Source organism: Culicoides brevitarsis, chromosome 2 (genome assembly GCF_036172545.1).
Source record: "Culicoides brevitarsis isolate CSIRO-B50_1 chromosome 2, AGI_CSIRO_Cbre_v1, whole genome shotgun sequence".
Lineage (NCBI taxonomy): Eukaryota > Metazoa > Arthropoda > Insecta > Diptera > Ceratopogonidae > Culicoides > Culicoides brevitarsis.
This window is the reverse complement of record NC_087086.1, coordinates 24,655,654-24,681,087: the sequence shown is the minus strand read 5'-3', so window position 1 is coordinate 24,681,087 and position 25,434 is coordinate 24,655,654. Positions and strand designations below refer to the sequence as shown.

Sequence of the window (25,434 nt, the reverse complement as noted above, 5' to 3'; positions counted from 1 at the left end):
TTGATCATAAATCATCTGAGGGAAAAATATTTTTTGTCATATTTTTATCCATGAATAAATCGAGGTGTGGTACGGTTATTAAGTCGATGGTTACTTAGGATGATGAGATTTTTTCAATTTGCGAAAACACATGTAATTTAAAGGATGATATGGTTAACAGCTTCTAGGATTTCTCTGATCGAAATAATTTTCATAGCCTACTTAGGTTTCAATCAATTTTTAGGCAACAATTATTTTTTTTACGAATTAATGTTAATGTTAATTGTTAAATGTTTGTTTATTTGTTGTTTTGAATGGTTAAGTGACCTTTAATTTCCAATTTTGATGATTTAAGACATGACTCAAACAAATTTGTGTACAAAACGTTTAAGAGATTGGTAAAAAAGGACAATTTTATCTGAAATTTCGCGATCTGTTTTTATTTATTGACCCATCAAAAGTACGCAAAAGTTATTTTACCACATTAAAGAAGAAGGACCAATCTTTATATCCGAGTCTTTAAGTCCGATTTTGGCGATTTAATTCTTGAGCATAGCGGACACAGGTTTTTTGTCTTTTTTTGTCAGTTTTACTTAATTTCTTATTTTTTTAACTTAAAAAGGTACTCATGAACAGTGTATGAATAAAAAACATTTGTCCAATTTTGCGGGATATTTGAGATTTAGCCCATGAAATATTGCAAAGTAACAATTTAAGGCTTTTTATATCTCTTTGAATTTGTGTCCAAGGTTTTTGAATCTTACATTAAAAACAAATCCGTCTTCTAATGGAGTTTTTACTGCAAAAGCAATTGGAAAATCTTGGATATAGTTCATGTTGATGGTTTCAGTGTCATAGATCGGGAAAAATAATTCGAACATTTTCATTTTTAAAGACAAATGATCATTTTTTGATGAGAACAAGGCTTTTATTTGGAATCGGAAATTGTTGTACCTGCAAAGGCAATTGGGCACCAAATGATGGAAACAAGGCTGCAAGGGCAATTGGGACTATTTTTCATTTACGTTGTTTCTACTTGATGGTTGAAGGAATAATGAAATTAAATTTGATATTTTGGGAAAAAACTGTTAAGACCAGATTCCTATGATTAATTTTCTTTCGCCGTTAGTTAATCGTTAAACACGTAACATTTTTCCCATTTGACATTCCTTTGAGGCGTCTTCCCCTTCCCGGTGAAGCATTTGGCATTAAAAATGGTATCATTGATAAACACATTGTCATTAAAAATTAGACATTGATAGTTGATGTAATACCTATTTTTTTCTGGTTAATTGTTAAACTGAATGCGTCGTATTAGACATTATATTCATAGTGTTAATGTGTGAGATTAGCGGACTTGGGCTAAATTGATAAAGATAATCTGGGCAAAAGAGGCTCAGGAATCATACATTTTTGTTCAGAATAAAACTGAGAGTTTCTAACCAAATGTATTAAAGTATTATTAAATTAAATTTTAAAAATGTAAAAATTTACCATTTACTATCCTTATGTAATTTATTTTTCGCGTTGTTGGTATTAAAAAAGCACTTCTCTGTTGAATACATATACTTTTCAATTGCTAAAATCCTTTTTGACTTGTTAAAATCTAAAACCTCGTGACCCCAGATAATCGTGCATGTGTTTTGCTTAAAGAGATGTAATTTAAACTTTATAGCCGTTAACAATGATTGGAAAAATACATATATTTTTGTTCATGACTGAGAGTTATACTCATTTAGAAAAATGATCATATGACAGTTTTTTGAAATTGTTGAAATTTTTTTCTCTTTTTATATTATGTGTCTAGCTCAAAATGCCAAGGTATCTTAAAATTCGCAGGTTACACGACGATTTGTGTCAAGGGATCAATCAAAAATTTACTACTGCCAGAATTGAACGGTATACGTGCAATGCAACATGCACAACAAATTTTAATCTGGAAAACGGACTCACGAATAAATTAAATTATTATTTTTGTTGTTTTCACTTTTTGTAAATTTTTTGCTATTTGGAATTTTTCTGCTTTTGGATAAATTTGATGTACTTTTTAACATAAAATATTTGTAGAATATTTTTTTTAAACTTTTAATTATTTATAGACAATGACTCATATGGACGTTTAGATTATAGACTAAAGGTCGGAGAACCATTTTAAATTTCATAAAAAATATATCAAAAATAAAAATAATTTAAATTTAAGCTTAAAAGAGAATTAAACTAGAATAAAAAAAATCTTAAAAGTTCACGTATTACAGTTAAATAAAGAACATTAAATTCATCAAACAATCTTGTATTGGATAACTGTAAAACTCTGACAGTCAATTATTTTCTATTAAAGTATTAGGTATTGATTTTTATAAATTTTAACATTTTTCAAATTCTCAAAATAATCAAAACTGCGAAAGGGAACCCAATGCTAACGTTTGACGTTAAAAGCAAACCCTGCTTGTTATACGAGGGAAAACAGTCACAACAGTACACAAATCGTGCACGTTACGGCCGTACGGAACTGTCAACTCCGAGTATTGATTCAGACCAAGTGACAGAAGCGATATTGATTTTATGGGTGTTTCATTTTAAGTCCGTTTAAATAATTAATTTTTACTGTAAAAAGTGCCTTAAAATTTCCGTTTTTTGTAAGTAGACCTTTTTAAACCTCATCTCTTTACGTGTGTGCAATTATTTCGTCGCAAAATTCGCGGATCTCCCGAGAATTTTCAATTATTTTCTTCAGATGTTTGACATCAATGTAATATTTTACGCATATACATCGTGTGTGTAGGTCTGTATGGGAGATTTAATTTTTTCGCGTATAAATACATTCATTGATTCAAAAAATACATATAAATGAAGGAGTTCTCGCTGACCGATTATGGCTAAAAAAAAATATCGAAATATCGACGCCGTTATCAGACGTGGAAACAAATAAAAGTTCAAGTGATAAGAGTGATATTGGCAAATATTCGTCTGTCGTACCATAAAAGTGCAGACATTTTCTTTGGAGTGTCGTATTTTTGTGTACACATTAATATTATAATGTAAAAGGAGTCATTCATTCATACACATTGTACGTGCAGCATCGATGCGATACGTACGAAAAAGTGCTAGAAAATATTGATTTCTGCGCGTATATGGATTTATCTACTCTCGCCGTGCTGTGCAGAATTATGTGTCGCCGTGATAAATATCGTAATTTTATCTGTTTTTAAAGTGGAGTGCCCTGTGTCGTGTCTCTCTCATGTACGATCCGAAAGTACAAAAGAAGACATACATACTAATGAAGACGAAGAAATAATACACATCACAGCAGTAGCAAGAGAAGAAGATGATGATGATGATGAACTAACCAGTATTGCATTTACTACGGTAAAATTTCCATTTTTAGGATATTGTCGCATTTCATACATAACAAATTCTGTTTTTTTTTCTTCTGTTGTGTAAGAAGAAGCTCGCTACTGGTTTTACATCGTCGTTAAATATGTGTGTTATCAAAGTGAAAATTTCACATACTTTTGGTATTTTATCGATGATAAGTTTTGTGTGAGCGATGAGGTGTTCTTTTCATCGGAATTCCATCGTCGTTGTCTCTCTCACATGGAATTATTACACACACCTGAAGTGATTCATTTATATGTGAGAGATAACATTTGAATAATCCAGGTTGGTCACTTTCGAAACATAGAAGAAACAGGAAGCTTGCTTATCTAATGGATTCTTCCGTGATATTAGTCATGGTTTTTCTAGAAAGTTCTAAAAGATAAAAGTGAATACTCTACGGATTGAAAAGAAGTGATATTAAGCAATTAACGGGCTATTTTAAACCTTTATATTGAAAAAGGTGTTAATTTAACCTATTAAGGGGTTGGATATAATCTCTTAGGGAGTTAATGCAATTCCTTAACAGGTCACTTGAGAGGTTAATTTAGTTCTTTTCAATTATTTTCATGTCGTTTTTTTTCAAAGAATTTAAATTAACCTCATAAGTTAATGCAATTCCTTAACAGGTCACTTGAGAGGTTAATTTAGTTCTTTTCAATTATTTTCATGTCGTTTTTTTTCAAAGAATTTAAATTAACCTCATAAGGACCTGTTGAGTGATTGAATTAACCCCTTAAAATATTTGATTAAGCCCTTAAGAGGTTGAATTAACACCTTTTCGAAAATAAGGGATTAAAATAATCCCTAAAGTTAAGTATGTATCACTTTTTTCAATCCGTAAGGTATTTTGGAATAAAATGATCTTTTTAGGACTCTGTGGGTTATATGACCCTCCAAATTTTCATAGGAAATTTTCGAAATTTATGTTATTTGATAAAGCTTTTTTTTTAAATAAGATTTTCGAATAATTTGGTTTAAAAATTTGAAGAGCCTTATTTTGGAACCTCCAGCTCCTTATAAAATGCCATTTTGTCCCAGTGGGTAATATTTTAGAACCCAAAGCAGCGGCCATATTGGATTTTAGGCCATATTGAAAAATTATGAATCTCAAGAATATAATAGAGAAATTCTTACATTTTTCAAAGTTTTACTCTGAGAAATGTTTGAAATACATTAAAAAATTGCCGTTCTTGTGAACAATTTTAAATTTTGATAATTTTAACTTGGATAAATAAAAATTAGGTTCCCACTTTTTAGTGATGTGCTTTCCAGGCCAGTAAAATATCAAAAATTCAGTGTTTGATAAGCTGACGTAATTGATTGATTGACATTTTTTCCATAACAAAAATAACATTTTAAACAAGCCCACATCACGTCACTTCCAAAACTTGTCTTCGAATTCCACGAAGACCTTCTTAATCACCGATAAAAACCCTTTCACAACATGCTAAATATCGTGCATGATTGCACCTGTGATGACATCATCGTTCCGCACACACGTCGCTCAAACCTAGAAATCAAACTTGAATGAAACAAAATAAAAATATTAGAAGAGCGCGCGACACTTAAACAACATTTGCCACATGAGTGACGTATTTTTTTACAACTCACAAAAATTAAAATCTTTAAATGTATTCACGCATACAACAAAAAAAAACATTTTTAAGACAAACACTTACAAATCAAAGTAAGTCTCTCTTTCTCTCGCAGCCTCGATTTCTCAGCAGATACGAATGTTTTTGTAAATAAAACATATGCTGCTTTGGATCGAGTGCGTTTTCCAATTGATGCGTGCGTGCTGAAATGTTTGTTTTTCATCGGGTTTCTGTGTGTCTTCGCATAGGAGGATCGATGTAATTGAATCATATAATGACATAGGTGTAGGGAATATGTAAATTGAGTAAAATCATTGAGATGTTGATGTGTTTTTTTGTTGTTGTAAGAGAAGATGTCGATTCGTAATGATACTTAATTGTGTTCGATTTTGTAGGGTGGAACGATAATTGATTGAGATAAATGAGTCTAAACAGCTTCTGATTGAAGCGAGATTTAAATTTTCTGTTGTTTTTTGAGTTGGAGCGCAGTTTGTGTCATTTAATGAGGCTTAATTGGCTTTTTTAGTGACTTGATGACCTTTTGAAAAAAAAAACATTAATGGAAGAGGTATAAACTAATTTTATTAGGAGCTTTTTTATCAACAAAAAAAAAAAAAAAATAAAAATAAAAAAAAAAAATAAAAAAAAAAATAAAAAAAAAAAAATAAAATAAAAATAAAATAAATAAATAAATAAATTAAATAATAAATTAATTTTCATCCAAAATTTATTTTTTAATTGAATAAAATTTTAATTAATTTTTCAAACGTTTTTTTTTTATCCAAGCTAACATTTCACTTTAATTTTTGACTATTTTCATGACAAGTTTTTTTTAAATATTTAAATAGTTCGAAATTTAAAAGAATTAGGTTTTAAATCGTTTTAAAAAACAATTAAAAAAAAAATAAAATCATAACTGACTTTTTAAATTATTTTTAGTTTTAAAGTTTATTAAAAAAAAGTTTTTCTAAACTATGGAATGTAAAAAATATGAATAGAATACCAGACAATTTTTTATTTTAATTTTTACAATTTTTTTTATATTTAATTATTTTAAAAATGCAGAAAAATTCTAGCATTTTAGAATTTATTTAAAAATTAAAATTAAAGCTCAAATTGCTAAAAAAAAAATAATCAGAAAAAAAATCTCTGTCCACCTCCTTTTTTGAATTCTCAATGAAAAACTCATACAACAAGTTCCATAGAACATCTCTCAAAAAAAAAAAACAAACGAAATAATAATAAAAACATTTAAAAAGTTGTAAATAAATGAGTTAAAAAAATATATTAACTACTCTCCACAGTCGCAACACGAATACAAATAAGCAGTATCGATAAAATTGCTCAGTATCTCTCAAAAAATAATAAAATTGTCTAATAAGACACCAAAGACAACAACAAGTTATACGCGTTCATACGTACCGCCACCATATGCTCCAACACAATATTAATAAATTAAATTATTATTTTTACACACACTCACACATCCACTGAAAAAAAGTGTATTTTTAAACTCTCATTTAGTTGGGCAGGCAGTTCTCGCGCGCTCCTCAACAGCAAAATCGATTAGTTGTATTTTTAAGTCCGTGCCGTTAATAACAAATCGCAGTAACAACGCGCTCCGTTCTGCTGCTGCTGCATATCTATACGCTACAGCAACAACGTATATCACAAAAAAAAAATACAAACGTTTTTTTATAATAATATTTATTTCCGTCGAAAATTATTATACTAGATATACTTCTATCTCTTCTACAAGAAACAGCAGTGCAAGAAAAATACACAAAAAAAATCTTCTTCGTCATCGTGTATAATTTTAAATACAAAAGTGTATGTTATATTTTTTTAAAAAACTTTTTGTATACATTTTTCTTGGCATATTTTTTTTTTACTTAACTCTCAACTCGCTGTGTAATGTTGTGTGTGTACGCCCGTTTCGCGGACAAGTACTACGTATCGCAAGTCGTCGTGCCATGCAGTAAAGGAGCTACCTACATTTGTTTCCGTTTATGGTTTCTTAAAGGTCGTATTTTTGTTCGTAGCTCTCGTAATTGCCGCGACGACGACGATGTCCATGAAAGAAAATATGGTAGCAAATATGTGTCGCAAAGTCAAATTTCCCACCGAGCAGTGACAAAAAATGACGTACCGCTAATTAAAAACACGTAAAAATGATGAAAATCAAATGAAAATAACAAAAAACAACATCTGCACGATAAAAACTGCGAGATATTTGAGATGAGATCAACCGCGCGCGCAGTGCTGTGTGTATTTTTTATTTTAAAAATATGACATAATAAAAATATATGTTCAATATAAGAATACTGAAAATTGATGTGATTTCAATACAATACAAAAAAAATTAAATCCAAGGCAAAAAGTGTTTTTTTTTTTCGTACAATTTTGCACGTTTCAATATTTTTCTGGAATCGAAAAGCAGACATCATTTTTATTTACACACAGAAGAAATGGGGGCGACCGTTAATGAGTTCACGTTCCATTTAGTTTTGCATCACGGCGAAAATTAATTTTCAAAAGTGAAGCTTGACCCCCTTTGAAATTTTCAAAAAAAAAAAAAATTGTGTGTGGTTTCTGTGTATTTTTCAAACGGTGGATAAATCACAACATAACATAAAATTTTAAATATTTATATTCTAAAAATATCTTCTTTACGTGATTCAAGGACAGACATTGTAAGAAAGAAATAAAAAAAGACAAGTAGTTTAAAATTTTGAAAGTGGTTGATGGATATTTTGAGAAAAATCGGTGTTTTTATGAGTTGTGAAAAAAATTACTGAAAAGTTTTTACTGCGAATGATGATTTCAGGTTTGATTGATTGATTTTCATTAAGATTTTTTTTTCGTTTTTATTTTTGAAATTATTTGAGGATTAATAAATTAAGGAAAGAAATAATTTTTATTGAATTGAAAAATATTTAAAAAATATTACATATTATATTTTTTATTTATAAAAAAATTATAAATTAAAAAAAAATATTTATTTTTTTATAAAATATTTGTAAAAATTAATTATTTCATTAATCAAACTAAATTAAATTTTTATTGAAATATTTTATTAATTAATTAATTATTAATAAATTTAAATTTAAAAATTTAAAATAAAATAAAATAAAATAAATTAGATTTAAAGGATATTATAATTATATTTTTTTCCTTATTTTTTTATTATCTAATTTAAAGATATTAAATTAATTTAATAAATTCTATTTTCAATTTAAATAATTTTTTATTATTTTTTTATTTTTTTGATTAATTTAAAAATAATTAATGAATGTATAAACTATGAATAATTAGTTAAAAAATTATCATTAGATAATATTTCAAAAAAAAAAAATGAAAATAAAAAATTTAATGATAATAATTATTCAAAAAATATTCATCGTTAAAAAATCATAGAAAAAAAAATTAACATGAAAGTTCTATGAAACATTTCTCAAGATCGCGGTTTATAATTAACTTCCTATTCTAAAAAAAAATAATATTCCGTGAAATATCATTCATGCTCGTTTCCAGTCAAGTTAAATCGACCCATTAGTGAAGCTTCCGGTAAATTTCATCCTCGAAAAAATAATTACCGATTCTTTTCATTTCTCTGGCTGGCAGACAACAATCAATCTTTCAAACATCCACGTAAAAACCGCGATGAATTGCCAAGATAAACACTTTTTTTTGTGACTGACTGACTAACACGTTCAAAAATATACACAGAAGTATGTTGTCACCTGGCGTCCACATTTACATATGTACTCGATGAGTTTGATGTAATCGTATTTTTAGCTCTTTTTTGTGATGATGTTGACGATGATGATGTCGATGATTCAACAAAAGTGTTTCCTTTGTCGTTTTTTTCTCTTTGTATAACGTCTTTCGTTTTATTTTCAGTCACTGTGTCCGGTGCACTGTCGATAAATAAAATAAATTTAAAGAAAGTCACATGAATCATAAATTACAAAATAAATAAAAAAAACGAGTGTGAAGAAAAAAAGTGATAACAAGAAATCGAATCGTAATTCAAATATTATTGAGGTGAGTCAATATTTCTGACCTAATTAATTTCTGGTCTGGCTTCTTTTCAATTTAATTCCTCGATATATTTCAATTCTTACGATTGCGGACGCGCAAAGATACTCTCTATTAATAGTTCCACTTGTGCTTATTTATTCGCTGCGGCTTGCTTCATATGCATAACAGACGCCGACGACGACGATGAAGTCGACGACAACCGCAACAGTAAATAAATTTATGAATCAGAGGAAGTGCGTGTGTCTATGCATTTTCATTCGGAATAAAAATAATAATAAAAAACAACAAGAATATGAATATAATTAAAAATTATGATTCGCTTTAATAATAAATAATATAAACTAGTATTGGCCAAGAATTGTAGTGTGTCTGTTTGATTGATAAAATGTATAAATTCTGATCATTGACTTGCGATTACGTAAGTTTCAAACAAGATATATGAAGTGAACACTCTTCAAAGCAGCTGTAGTTTTAAAAAAAATATCAATATTTTTGTGAAATTTTATTTTTATTTATTTGAAGCTAACTGATTGAAAAAAAAATTAATTTAATTTTTAAAATCTAAGAAATTTTAATTTTAATTTAAAAATTAAATTTTTTTATCTTAATTTATTTAAAAATATTTTTAATTTTATTACTGATAAATTAATTAAAATTATTTAAAAATTTAATTCAATTAAACTTGAAAATTAATTAAATTAAAATAAAATCGAAACGAAATCAAGCTCAATAAGTTTGGGGCTTTTTTAAGTATTTAATTGATTTTTCCTAGATTTTCGTAATTTTTAAGCAATAAACTTTCGATGGTTTCTGAAAAATCATATTTAAAAAAAAATTAAAAAAAGTTTTTTACATTTCTTGAAAAAAATCAAAACTTTTGTTAAATGTTTTAATAAAAATTATTTAAATTAATTTTTGATTTGTTTTGAGTTTTTCACTTATTTTTAAATTTTTCTTTAAACATACAAAACTACAAGGATGCCTCAAACTTGTTAGTTAGAGTCTATATTTAATGAATTGAATGGGACCTTTCAATTTATACATTTTCTAATTATTTGTCAGAAATGCAATCGAAAATGTTAAAAAATAACAAGAATATAAAAGATTTTAATTTTAATCAATTTTGAAAGTTTTATACATTTTTTTTGTATTTTTTTTTATGAAAAAAATTATTAAAAAATTTTTAAATAAAAAATAAATCTAACTTTTTTTTGAAAATTAACTTGCCTAATAACGAAATACCGTTCGAAGGACAAAACTTCAAAACAAAATTCTATGAAACACGATAAAAATCCCAAACAAATGATGCGCGACGAGTAAAAACCGGTTGCAATTCGGTAACAAATTAAAAAATTAATAAAATTCTCGGGTTTATCGGAACCGGTTCTCACCTCATCCCCCACACACACACCACAGTTTTGTTCATAACATCAAAATTTAATATTGTGCAAATCAAAAAGTTATAAAATACAAAAATATTTACATTTTTTATTTATAATATTTTTTTTTAATTCTCAACGAAAGAAAAAAAATAATAAACATGTAGGCAAAAATAACGCGTCTCATTAGTCGCGTTCACGTTAAAATGTACAAAATTCTAGTATTTAAAACTACGCGACCTACGCTCAGCTCAATTTGATTGAATGTAATGTTGTTTGTCTTAAAAAAGCACATCAAAGCGGGCGTGGGTCAGCGCGAATGACAATAGATCAATCGGCGCGTTTTATATGGAAACGTTTTGATTGTTAAGCCGCATTTGGCGAAATTTCGACGTTTTGCGACTTAATTCAACATCGAAATAATTAAAAGTAAAAAAAAAACAAGTTTTTTTTCGAAAAATTTCTCGAAACACAGTTTTGAGAACGTGTTTCGTATCACGTCTGCTCGAAGCGTTATCATATTTTATCTGTTTATTTACGAGTTTTGCCTCTTAGTGAGGAGATAAGATAACCGATTCGTCATAAAAAGGCGTTCTTTCATAAAAAATTATAAAATTTCATACTGAAAATGGTCAAAAATGATCCAATTTTGAAGCAAATTTAGTGTTAATGGCTTAAATTTGTCAGTTATTAACAAATTTTCTATTTAACTAAAAAATTGCATGATTTTTGGTTTATTTAGAAAAAGTAACTTTGTTTGTTTTAACGATCGCTTCAAAATGAAAACATTTGAAGATGTTTGTTCAGAGAATTGTCTCTTATTATAATGAGTAGAATAAACAAAACAATGAATTTCTAATTAAACGAACAGCTTCTGAGAAGTGAACAAAGAATTTGTAAACTAAAAAAAATTGTTTGGAGAGAAATATGAAGCTAGGCCAAATTCTAGTAAGAATTTCTTCACTAGAAATTTCGTTTCTTATAAGAAAAATATTTTTTGACCTTTGTACGAATGAAAAATGACAAAATTCCTTCATTTCTGATTTTTTACGCTAATTTATTAAAATCAATTTGTCGCTCAAATCTCTGGAAGCATTTCTTATCATCAACTACGAACATTTTTCGTCTTCTAACACGAATAAATTGATGCTGGTACAACGACAATTGCATTTTTGAACCGTAATAAAAACAAAACTTTAATATTCCCACTGAAATCATTAAAAAGTCTCCTAACAGATGACCCGTGATGGGCAATAAAACTACCAGCATACATGTTCCGTTCCCTCAAACGGCATTTCGTTACCCTTTAAACGTCAACAAACAACCAAAAATGACCAGATCTGTTTTTGAAACCATTAAAAATTGATGGTATCAGCCACTGAAACGACTGACGAGCAGCTCACATCACACTTTAATTGAATTAATTATCATTTGGAAGTGTAATCCATTTGTGTGCGATGCGAGAGACGACCTTCCACAATCATTAATTTCTTGTAAAAAAAAACGTATCCGAGAACAGAATTTTAATCGTCATGCGTGACCTTTTTCATTTGAAGCGAAAAACTTCTTGATCCAAGCAATAAATTTCTTAATTAAATGTCTCGCGACCGTCGACGACGACGACTAATTTGGTGAACTAGTTCTGGTCTAGGTGAAATTTTACGTTTGATTTTTTTCTCTTCTTCGTGCGTCTTCTTGATGATGTTTCAACTAATTTACAACGAAAATTGTATATATTTCCATCATCAAGATCATTGACTGCCGTTACTGCTTGCGATGTTTATTTTTAAAATGTTTCAATTAAAGTTTTCACTCCTGTCCAATGGATTTGCAACGGGGACGGTCGACGCGTCACACGTAAGACGGGAGTCAGGGTCGAAAAAACTTTTTGACTTTTGCTTAATTTTTTTGACTTAATTGACTTAAGTTGTAAATTAAGTAAAATAAGGTGAAATTTGTTGACTTGAAGTCATTAAGTCAGTTTCAGTCAAATGAAAAACTTTTTATGAAGACTTAAAAATTTATTAAGTCAAAATTTTTTGGCTTAAGCTTAAGAAAAAATGAATTAAGTTCAACTTAAGGTTAAGTAAAAGTCACTTAAGTCTGACTTAAGTCCAAAAATTGACTACTCACTTTAATTTGGTTGAAATTTGGTTGAAAATACAAAAAAAAATTCAAACTTAACCTTAAGTTACATAATTTTTTGCTCCCTTGATAAAAAGCTTCATAACTTTTAAAACTTAAAAATTTATTTTGACTTAAAGTTTTAAGTTTAAATTTTAGTCATAACATAAGCCCATTTTATAAAAAATCATTAAGTTTTCGACTAAAAGACCAAAATTTTGGCAAAAATACCATTTTTTTGCTGAAAAATCAAATTTTTAGTTTTGACTTAGTTGACTTAAAACTTTAACTTAAAAAAATAAATCAACTTATAGAGATTTTAAACTTGATTTCAAGTCAAAGGTCAACTTAAACTAACTTAAACCCAAGCTAAAGCAAAACTAAAAAGTTTTTCCGACCCTGACAAGAGTGTTGAACCTTTCACTGAGCGTCAGCGTCGCACTTTGAACAGAAAATTAGTTTAAGTAAATAAATATTGTATTAAACGATACGGCAGACAGCCGTTTTTCTATTTTTGTTTCTAATATTTATGTGTTTTCGTGAAACGTCTTTTTAAAAAAGACATCTGCTTTCTTTTCCTCCTTTTGCAAGAAAAAAAAAACGGAGTCCCTCCGTTCCTCTCTCTCGATACAAAAATTACCTTAGAATTTTTGAATGACTGTGTTTATGTTTATCTTTAAAATATGAGAAAAAAAGTTACGTAAACACTGTCGAAGAGAGCAAAAGATTGTTTAGATTTACGGTTTATATCCGTTCCACTCCTCATCTTTTAATTTTTTGTTTTTTGTCGACTTTTATTAGAGTAATGAACTCGCACTTGATCATTAAAATATTCCATCCGCAGTGAAGAAATGGGAAGAAATCTCGACAATTTCTTATCAATTCTTAAACGTTGAAGGACAAATTGTTGCATTTTTATCTGCAAAAGTCTTCTTATCACATAAAAACCGCATTTCTGGTTTCTTTCGGGTCGCGAGTCAGTGACTCAGTGATTCTGATGCGAGTTGATCGGTCAACAACTACAAATTGAATAATTTGTCAACCTTTGTCAAAATTGCGCCAACTACCGATTTTTTGACGGTGATTGTCTAACAATGTCTACAAAAATAAAATTTAAAAGGAAAGGGTTAATTTATGAGTAGTTGTTCAAATTAATAAATTTAAAAAAAAAACATAATTTGAATAAATAAAATTTAATTAGATATGCGGCACACGATCCGATTTTGTTTATAAACCATGATGATGTCTGTTTTGTGTTGCCTAACATAAATTTATTCGTAATTTAAACGCATTTTGTTTGATTTTTTTATAATTTTAAAAAATTGATTCCAGCATGCTTTGAAGGTCGAGGAAAGGTCTTACGACTAATTTTGAAATTCAAAAGCAAAAATTTCTTTCAAAATTACCCAAAAATTTTCTTAAAAAATTAAGATTATGATCAAGGCCGTTCCGAATTTGTCCCTTGATCTATTTAAAAAGTAAAAAAAAATCAATGGAATAAAAAAAAAAATTTCATTAAAATTGTTGTTTATGGAAAAATAATTTTTAAAAACGTTACAAATTTCATAAACATTTTAAAAGAATTTACCTTTTATTTTAAAAATTAATTTAATTATTTTTAAATTTTTTGAAAAAAGAATTTTTTTATAATAAATAAAAATAAATAATAAAATTAATAAAATATTCTCAAAAAATTAATTTTAAATCATCATTACAATGTAAAAAAGCTTTAAAATCAATATAATTTTAAAATAAATAAATAATAAAAATTAATTTATTTAAAAAATTATAAATTTTTAAAAAATTAAAAAATAAATTAAAAAAATTTAAAATAAAAATTTAAAAAAATTTAATATTTTTAAAAATTAAATTAAAAAAATTAACTGAAAATTAAAAATAAAATAATTTAAAAGCGCTTTGATGACACTTTTCTTGTCACTTTCTCGGCAACATCCATGCCGACTTCTGCCATCAACCACACTTACGATAACAAAATAATAAATTTTTCCACTCGTTCACGACGTCATCGAATTATTATTAAGATTTAAAGCATGTTGTTTGATTGTTTACATTTATTCCACACATCCAACGGAACGAGCAAATTCCTAAGTTTTCGATAATAACAAATTTTAAATCATATTTTCTTGCCGCGCGCCACTCTCGCAATCCATCCATATGCTCAATAAGTGTAAGAAAGCAAAAGAATGCGAACGCAATTCATGTTAAAAATAGTTTCACGAGTAGGTGGATTTTTTAGTGTAGTTTAGAGGAGAATGGAGAACAAACAATTCGAAAAAAAATAAGAAATCATGTGTTTCGATAAATTGAGAAAAATTCATCGATCGAGCAACGGAAGTGATATTCATACCGCTTTGGATTAAAGTAAATGGACACATTTGCATATAAATTTCTCTCTCTCCTTTCACTGAAATGCTGCTACTGGCGTTACGACGCGCACTCCGACGAGATTGAAGGAAAAAAAACTCAATCAAAATAGTGTCCCCTGCACGTTATTTATCCTTTCGCCAGTACACGCAGTGACAGCATGTGTGCATTTGTTTATCGTGAATAAAAAAGAATTGCATTGAGTATTTTGCACAGTAGGCGCCCTGCATTCTGATAAAACACTGATTTGATTAAAATCTGATCATTTTTCCTTATTGTCGGCACTCTGAGTTGGATAGATTAAAGTAATGCTGCACGTCGTTATGATAATAATGGAAAATGATGAAAAAAATAACCTCGATTGAGATTCAAAGCATTTATTTAATTTTGTTAAAAAAAAACAGAAAACTTCCCCCCTCAAGTTTTTTTTGCTGTTTTTTTTTGCATACACACCCACGATGCATAAACAGTCGTACAACAAAGAGGTTAATGATATCTTAATCCGCTGCTGTATTAGAGTCATTTGTTTAGCAAAAATGGGGAAGACGTTAACTTTTGCTTCATTTTTGTCAACTCACATTCAATTAGCGTGATGATGTCGTTCGTCGTCGTTCGAATGTGTACGGTTCATGGTGCAAAAGTTTTCAATGTTATCTAAACGGTTAATTAAGTCGAATGCTATTTAAGGGATGGATGGAACGTTTTTGTGCGAATTTTTGATGGAATTTTGTAACGGGCGTAATTTTTGTTAAAATTCATGAAAATGTTTTTTAAAAAAATCGAAAATTACCCATTTAATAAATAATAAAAAAAAATAAAAAAAAAATTTTCTTGATCGCAAAATTAATAAAAAGATAAAAATTTAAAAAAAAAATAATTTTTCGTCTTATTTTTTACCTTTTTAAAATTTTAACTAATTAGTTAATTAAATTAATTTATTTTTTAATTTTTCTTTTTTTTAATTTAATTTTTAATTTATTAAAATTAATTTATTTTTAGAGTCATTTAAATTTTAAATTAATTAATTAAATTAATAAAAATTTACTTTTTAGCCAGATTTTTACCGTAGAATGTTTTTAAAATAAATTAAATTTTTTTAAAGCAATTTCTGTTCTGAAAAAGTAAATTAATTTTTGACAAATAAAACAAAATCAAAATCTATAATAATAGGTATTATTTTGCATTTTTAGCCGATTAACTAATTTCATAAATTTTTCGCTTTAAAAATTATTTTTTTTTAAAGACTAAATAATTTAAATTATTTTTAATTTTTTAAAATTATTAAAAATATTTTATATTCATTTAAAAAAATAAACTTTTAAAGCCAGGATTTGCTTATTTATTTTATTTTAATAATTTAGAGATTTTTATTTTGAGGAAATAAATTTTTAAAATTATTTTTTTTATTATTTAATAAAATTATTTTCAATAAAACTTGAAAATATAAAAAAATTAAATAAAAAAAAAATCATTTAAAAAACCTTCCTAAAAGTTCACCAAACACATAAAATATTTCCAGGACAACAAAACCAAAACTGGCGAAAAATTAAAATAGCATTCATCATACCTTCCAGCCACATAGCAACTTTTCTCTGAGAAAAGCACATCTCGTACACGACGACGACGGGGATGAGCAAAACTCACTGCGAATACGGGGAAAAATTATGTTAGACGGTGCCCGACTGTCGGGCGCCAATTATCCGAAACAACAACATTTTCTCTGTATTTGTGTTTGTGTGAGCCATCAGCATCTTTTCTTCTTACATTTTTCGCATAAACAAGAAAAGCTCTTCTCGAGCCCGCTTGTGTGTTGAGCGAAAAGAGGTTGAGATATGACGACAAAATGTCCTGTGCGTGTAAATAAATAAATAATAATTCCTCCCACAGTTCGTGTGTGTCTTTTGAGAAAAATGAGGACTAGACGTCTCCATCGAACAATGTTTTTAAAAAAAATGTCAAACCTCGTCCCACTTGAATTTGGTTCGTTACTTGCTCATATTTTGCTTATTTGATTTTTTTTCTTCGTTCACTTGTTAAACTGGAACATATGGCCTTTTTGTCATGTGTTTTAAGTGTAAGTGGAATGTGTGTGCAATTCAGCTATTTTTATTATTATTTTTTTTTTCGTTGTTTAGAGTTCTGAGTGAACGCACATGCAATCTTACGTCATTTGTGTCTGTTTCTGCTTGATTGAGAGGTGTAGCTGAGATAGCTGTGTAATTATTCAAATCCGAGAATGAATGAATTTGAATTCATAAATATTTTTTTTTACTTTATTGAATATAATTAGACAAATGCGATGAATTTATTTACTTTGTAACGGATATCGTGAATACATCAAAAAAGATTTTGACAGATTTTCTACGAAAAAAAAAATTAAATGAAAAAAATTTCAATCAAATTTATTGTTTATGATTTTTTTCTCACTTCTTGTGATGGGTGTTGTTATTGATATGCATTCCGATTGTTATTATTGATTTGACCGACCGATTCGTTCGGTCTTTGATTTGAAAATAAATCAATATTAATTTTTTTTATTTCTCTCTTTCTTTGCAGATTTTTAATGACTTTAAATAAAGCAACCGTTTTTTCCACATTTGATTAAGTTTTGAATTACTAAAAATTGCAACGATATCGCAAAAAAGAATATTTAGACAGAAAACGAACGAATTATTATAAGGTAAGTGAAATTTTGAATTATTTTTTTAGCTGATAGACTAAATTTTTATGCAAGTCAAGCGAAATATAATTTTGACCTCTCTTTGGGAATTAAAAGGTCAAAATTTTGTGTTGCCGAAAAAAAAATAGAAAATTATGTTTTAATTAAATTAAAATAATTAGATTTCTCTGAAATAATAGAAATTTTAAGAAATTACCAAAATTCGATGGTAAATTTAAAAATTAAATAAAAAAAAATAATAAATGCCATATAATGAGCTAATTAATTTTTTTCTCATTCATTAAACGAGAATTTTTGAATATGGAGTTTTTAATTAAAAAGATTTATTAAAAAATTTTCCAACTTTAAAAATTATCAGTAAAATTTAACTTTAAAGATAATATTTGATCTTTGAAAAGAAATATTGCATTCAATCAAATTGAGTATAAAAAATAAATTGAAATTAAAAAACTATTTAGGTAGGTACATTAGTTAATTTTTTTTCGCATTTAAAAAAAATAAATCCTAAGAGATTTTTAAATTTAATAATTTAATAAAAATTTAAAAAATCTTTCCAAAATTTTACGAAAAAAAAAATTTAAAATTCAACGACTTAAGAGCCCTGTATCAAAAATTAAATTAATTAAAAATTTAAAAAATAAATAATTAAAATATTTTAAGACATAAATTCATTATTTTAACATGAACCGTGAATTATAAATATTAAAATTGCAAAAAATAGCGAAAAATATTTTTTAAAATAAATTTAAAATTATTTTTGAATTTTTCTGATTTTTAAGTCATGAATGCAAATTTTAATCGTTCCTTTAAACATTTTTTTGCTTACCTCCACGTACATTCAAACATTTGTAAAACATGTTTTAGTCATGTTTTTTCTTTCTCCGAATTGATTTCTATCATTCATCGAGATTTTCATCGAAAAAAAAAAATTCAGCAACGTACTTACTTGGAGAAAGTGCTCTGAGCACGTCCACCCTCATAGACACACAATTGATGTAATTTTCGGTTGTGATTGAAAACAACACAAGAAGAACAAGAACGACAAAAAATTTCCTTTTCACTTCGATTGACGACAAAGAAAGAGGGTAATTGTGTTGTTTTTCCTCCATTCTCGGTGCTTTGCTGCTGCTTTCGTCTCCTGTCATGCTGCGTGGTGTACGCGCCGCGCGTATGTGAGTCAAGTATTTTTCGTACGTGCGGAGGAAAAAATACTTATTTGCCATCTCTTTTGTGTGTGTACAACGACAACAACAACAAAAGTTACGCAAAAAGAACGGTGAATGAACGCAACATTTCATCCCTTCTTCTTCTTCTTCGTTTTTCATCTTCTTCAACATCATTATCGCACTTGGGCACATATAGACACAGAGCACAAGTGGATGTATGCTGCTTAGATTCAGATGATGATGATAATATCGATAAATATTTCATACGCCACACACAGCATCCGAACGAACGAACGACGAACCACTTACAAAGGGATGAAAATCGTACATTTTATTCTTGCCGTTTTTTTTGGGAGGGGAGAAAAACCGAGAGTCGGGACAGTTTTACGCTCGCAAAACAGCATTCAATATCGTCAACAACAAATTCTAGTCATTATACGTTTAACCGTCATCTCGAAAGGACCTCTCTCTTCGAAATAAAAATACAAAAAAAAATATTTGTTATAAAATATTGTTAAACAAAGTTAAAGTTAAATTTTTTGCACACTTGACACTCTTTTGAATTAACAGACAATAAAAAAAAACTGTTTCACAAAAAAAAAATATTTAAAAAAACGAAAAAAAGTGCTTTACTGTTATTTCTCTATTAATATTAAATTTCTCAAAGTTCTCTTTAAGAACACCGAAAGCCTTAAAAATTATTACGACAAAAGTAAATTTTTAAAAATTTTAAAAAAATCCAATCGCCTTAAACCAAAATTGCCTAAAAAAACAAAAAATAAGTTTTTTTTTTGGAAAAAAATTGTTGGAAATTTTGTGCCAAAAAAGTGCCTCCACATAATTTTTCATTTTCGTTCGATTCCGAAACTTATGATTTTTCCTTTTTCGAATAAAAAACTGTCTGTCGTAAGAAACAAACAGAAATAAAAGAAGCCAATTAGGTGCCTTTTCTGTTGTAGTCAAAGTACTTGTCACATTTACAAGCGAAACAAAAAGGGTACAAGTCTTGTACAGCAAAAATTGTCCTATAAGAGAGTTTTTTCCGAGTTTGATTTTTCACATAAAAAAAAAAAAATAATAAAATTAAGTCGGCATCTTCGTTAGTATTAAGTTAGAAAGTAAAGCGTGTGTTTTTTCTTGCGTAAATTAAGTTAAAATTAAGAAAAATGTGTAGAATTAAGAAACAAGTTGTCGCGGAAAATCCAAAATTTGGTAAGTGGATTTTTCTATTATTTTTTTTTTTAATTCAAAAAAAAAATGTGTTGAAATTTCTTATCAATGTGTCTTCAGTCGTTTTCGAATCTGATGACAAAAATTTTTATTTTTAAAAGGGTAACTAAAACAATTTTCCACATAATAAATTTTTTAATAGTCCCTAGTGGAAGAAATCCCCACAATAAATTAGATTCTGCTAACGAGGTGCTAGAATCAGGTCAGCCAAGGCAAGAGAGTGAAACGTAAAATGTTTTGTGAGAATTATTAGGGTCACACTTGCAACACACAAAAAACGACTGATAATGATAATAATGTAAAAAGAAGAAAATTAAAGAGAGAATGTTAATCAAAAAGTTTTTAAGTTATGTTTTGAGAACCATTTTAGAGGGTGTGATGATGAGCATTTGTGTGGTTTTTTAACGAATTTGTGTTTTTTGGAGGGTTTTTAACAATGTTGCTTTGCATTTTTTTAAATTTATTTTTTTTTTTTGTTTAAAAATTTATTCAAAATCTAATTTTTTATAAAAATAAAAATTTTAATATTTTTTTTTATAAAAATTAAAAAAAAAATAATTTTATAAAAAAAATATTAAAAATTATTTTTATTTATTTTTTTAATTGAAAAAATGTATTAAAAGATTTTTTGCTTATTTAAATTAAATTAATTTTGTTTTTTTAATAGAAAAAAAAATTATAACAATTTTTTTAATTTATGAAATATTTATTTTCGTTCTTTTTTTACTAAAAAAAAAATTAAAGAAAAAAAGTTTTATTAAAAAATTTAATTAAATTAATTTTTTTTAATAAAAATAAATAAAAAATTATTTCTTTTCTTAAGCTCTCTCGACCTGTCTAAAAAATCAAATTAATGTTCATTTCTAACAAAAAAAAAATCATTTTTTGTGGCCCAAAATCACAAGAGTTCCACATAAAAAAACTGATAACCTACATTTGTAAAACTTTTTTCGGTGCATTTGCATGACACCCACACACTCAACTCACGATCTCAACACACATTTGTCATTCCATTATTTCTCTCTCGTGCCCGATTCTTGCAGCAAAAACACACACAAATTTATTCTTGTAAAATTTACTATCCAGACAATTTATTCATGCATGTTCGTTCATGGCTTTTAAAAAAATCATCGAAAAAAAAGTACATAAAACTGTCAAATGCAAAATATTTTAAAAATAGATTTTTATCACACAGAGTTTCTTTTTTTAACACAAAAAAAAATTATATATAACAACAATTTTTTTTTACTTTGTTGAACGTAATTTTATTACGTAACATTTTCCCTCCGATTTACCGACTTTTAAAAGAGTTTAATCTAATTTCCGTTCATTTTGATTGAGCGAGACGGCCAATAACCAATAATAACTTAATTTGGTTTCATGGAAATTTGACTGAAAAATTGGCCGTGTCGCCACATCGATAAAAGCTGTTTTTGTGTAAAAAAAATAAACAAAAAGGACGAAAAAAAACGGAAGGAAAGGAAGAAAAAAAGGGAAGTAAGCCAAAAGCACGAGACTTTGTCCCGTTTTTAAGTACAAATAGGGAGATAAACGTTTTTTTGTATTATTTGTTGAAACAAAACAAAAAAAAAACAAACAAACAAAAAAATTTTGTAAGAAAAAAAAGGAACAAAAAAATATCCTTCTTCCCACTTGTTTGAGTAGGTGATTTACTATTATCATGACATCATGATGTGAAACGACCGTAAAATAATACCTTCTTTTTTTTCGTGTGTGTGTGTTACAGCATTGCAAAGTGTCCGTGCCGCTATTATAGACTGAAAACGTTTTTAAATGCGTTTTATGTTCTCTCGTCGTTCTCTCTGTTACTCGCCGCCGTCAACAACACAGAAAACAATTTTACTTTTTTTTTATTGCCATCGTGGAACGAGATGAATGCTCATAAAAGGATGTGTGCGTGCCTGTGTGGTTGCGAGCGATTATAGCTCGTCGTCGTCGTCGTGGAGTACGGGGACTGCAAAAAAAAAAGAACGAGATGAAAATGTGTGACAACACGAATTATTATTATGCTTTGTGGAGTGTTTAGTTTGACGATGTCGACGACGACGAGGATGGTTATTTTTTACCACCACCATGGGATGATTATAAATTTTATATGTCTATGAAATATGGGATATGCTTGCAGGACGACCGACAATCGTAACGAGAACTAGTTTTATGGTATGTTTAATTGAACGATTTAAATTCTGTTTTTGCATTTGAAAATATGTCGAAATGAGTTTTTCATTTTATTTCATTGAATTCCGACTGGATTTCGAGAATTATTGCAATAAAATTTACAAAATGGCTTTAAAGCAGTAGATTAAAGGGAACCATATTTTAATAACAATAAAATTTTTCGAAGACATTTGTAGGAATCTGAAATTCCCCGTAATATTTTTAATTTATTTTTGCAATTTAGAGGCGTCTCTAAAATTTATTTCAGAAAAAAAATCAAAAAATAAAAAAAAATAAATAAATTAAAATTTTATCACAATTCAGCATTTTTAGCGATTGTGCTGTATTTTTTTAATATTTCAAAATAAAGATTTAATTATTTAAACTAATAAAAAAATTAATTAAATTAATTAATATAAATTAATTTTAAAAAAATAATGAATAATAAAATTAAATCAAATTATTTTTTAATTAATAAATAAGGCCGCTTCAAATGAAACTCAATAGTTTTGTCCGGTGCCCCATTTTAAATTCAAAAAACGCGTGGGGCAAAAAAATAAAAATTTTATCAAATATTACCGTTTTTTGGTCTTATTTCATATAATTTTAAGAAATTTTGAAAAAAAAATTAATTTTTTTTTAATTTTTTAAAAATTTGTATTAAAAATTGTACTTTAGCGTGGATTTTCTTCTTTAAAAATATTTTCATACCTAAAAATTGCTATAATTTTCATTTTAACAAAAATTTGGAATTTTTTTTATAATATTCAATTTTTTTTAATTTTAACTAAAATGTTCTTAAATCAGTTTAAAATAAACAAATATCAATGCAAAAAAACTTAAACCAGCAAAAATATTGATTAACGGTCAAAAATTGTTTGAAATTGGCATTTTGCATGAAAATAATTATTTTAAATTTTTTCAAAAATTTTGGACAAAACTATTGTGTTTCATTTAGAGCGGCCTAATTAAATTAAATTAAATTAATTTTTTTTAATTAATTTAAATATTAAAATTAAATAAAATTTAATTTTTAAATTAAAAGTAAAATTTTTTTATAAAAACGTGCGAAAAAAAATTCTTTCAAAAAAAATTTTTTAAATTGTTCTCAAAAAAAAAAAAAAAAATAAATAAATATTGGAATGTCTTTTTTTCCAAAACCAAAAAGTCTTTGATAAGCCCATATCGCTTTACTGACTAGGAAAATAAGAAATTTGATGAAAACCTACCAAGAACTTGTTGTTTCTCCGCAATTTCCATCAATGAGAACAAAACTTGTCAATATTCATTAATGGATTTTCCTAATTTTCCCTCCCCCCTTACTCCTTTGAAACAACTTCTCTCAATTTTCCAAATACAACAAAGCATCATCTTGTACAAAAATCACAGATTTTCTTTTGAAAAAAGGCACGTTTCTGCTAAAAGTGCAAGAAAAAACGATGTGCTATCAGTTACACCTTTTATTATCGTCAACATCTCTCCTCTGTCAAAGTATCACATTGCCGTCCTTTTAATCAAACGACGCACATCACGCCTCTCTGCTGCCATCAAAAAGAGTCTATAATCATATAATAACAATAATAATTAATAAATCCCTAATAAAATAATAATAATTATCGTCTCCTCTCTTGTTTTGTCACATAATGTCGTCTTTCATGCGATGTTATCGATATCATCAAGCGAGCATTGTCGAAAAAAAAAAGAGAAAGAAATTTAGATAACTATCGTGTTTGTTGTTGTCGAAATGTGTCTTTTTTGATGAAGATGGGGAGGACGACATAATAATATTCAATAAATAAAAACACGAACAAAATAAAATTTATATGGATGACACGTGTGGGGCGCGCAACACACTCGAATTCGAACATTTTATGATTATTTGTTGTTGTTCGGAACAATGCAGCGTTATTAACATGATCGCATAACGTAATCTATTATTAGTGCGTGCCATTTGGGTCTTGCCGGAACGTGTAACTCGTAAAAATCTCGAAGAATTTCGCAGATTTGTGCTTAATTACGGACGCATTTTACGACGCGACTCCATTAAAATGACTTTGTAACACCCGATATCCATGAGGCAATAAAATTATCAACTTTGCTCAACATTTTTATGCTTTTCTCGCATGAGTGCATTCATCATTTCGTGTGTGTGTCGCACAAATATTTGTGTCGAAAGTGCTTGTCGCGGTGTGTGGGGGACACCAAACACGAGAATTAGCCCAATTTCGACGCGAGTGTGGGTGCAACTAGTTAGCTATTTACACATTTTTGCGGATATCGGGCACGCATTTCATTCACAAGTCTCGTGTTAGACGATTTTTGTGCGATATACCGCCTAAAATCAACTTTATAAATCAAACTATAACTTTCTACGACTGCCGAGTTGTTTGTTTGGCGCAAACATTCATGACGATGATGAAATTAATTTGAAAGTTGTGTTTACTTTTATGATATCTCGGCAAACTGAGGCGTAATTTAAGACAAAAAGGGGCTTTCTGGACCAAGAAAATCGCAAATCTCGACGAAAAGTTACCTTTTTCACGCTGACGCCTCATTAAGAGTGACGAGATGGCACAAAAACGATAGATAGAAACACGAAGAAGGGTATTAACGTTGCCATACCAACAAATTTGCCGTCATTCGTACCTGGATGTACGAAAGAGGGAAGAAAACAATGATTTTCTCAAGCAACGGCTCGTCTTTGACGCCGTAAATCGTGTGGCGTTAACGGAATTTAATCGAAAAACGATAAATTTTTATCATTGTCTCGCAAATAAGGCACGACTAACGAGTGCGAGAGAGGAAATACACGCAATAAACGGTGTATGTGAGGGAAATATTTCGCTTGACATGATTCCCTGATTAGAATTAATTAGTTTCGTTGGATGTCGAAGTAGACAACAGGCGCTAATAATCGTTCTTTTTCTGTTTTTTTCTTTCTTTTGCAGTGACGAGCGAGAAAAAAATACAAAAAAATGTCGACCCTCTCATTACGGATCACGCTGGAAGGTGGTGGCGTGACAAAGACAATTCAATTTGATCCAAATACAACAGTTTTCGATGCATGTCGCATCATTCGTGATAAATTTGCGGAAGCTGTGCAGGGACAAGGTGAGTTTTTTTTTCTCAAGAATTGATATTTTAATTTTTTTTTCTCGATTTTGTCAAAAAATTCAGAGGAAAAAATATAAAATCAGAATATTTTTGACATTTTTGGTCATTTTTTGAATAAAACATTATGAAAAATTACAGTTTTTATCAAAATTATACAAAAATCGAACTAAAATTGCTTAAAT

The 25,434-nt window shown here is 28.0% G+C and overlaps 1 protein-coding gene across 3 annotated transcripts in view; it reads left to right on the top strand.

Moving 5' to 3' along the window:
* The first annotated feature begins 2,533 nt into the window (after positions 1 to 2,533).
* LOC134832088 (talin-2) overlaps positions 2,534 to 25,434 on the top strand; it is a 38,965-nt gene continuing 16,064 nt past the window's right edge. For 2 of the 3 annotated variants that reach the window (XM_063845988.1, XM_063845986.1), the window contains exons 1-3: positions 6,549 to 6,782; positions 17,441 to 17,564; positions 25,087 to 25,249. In XM_063845988.1, the coding sequence (XP_063702058.1) occupies positions 25,114 to 25,249 (136 nt within the window). In that variant the 5' untranslated portion in view covers positions 6,549 to 6,782; positions 17,441 to 17,564; positions 25,087 to 25,113. Of the gene's footprint in view, positions 2,616 to 6,548; positions 6,783 to 17,440; positions 17,565 to 25,086; positions 25,250 to 25,434 lie in introns of those variants that run through there. The other variant, XM_063845987.1, reaches the window with a different exon arrangement.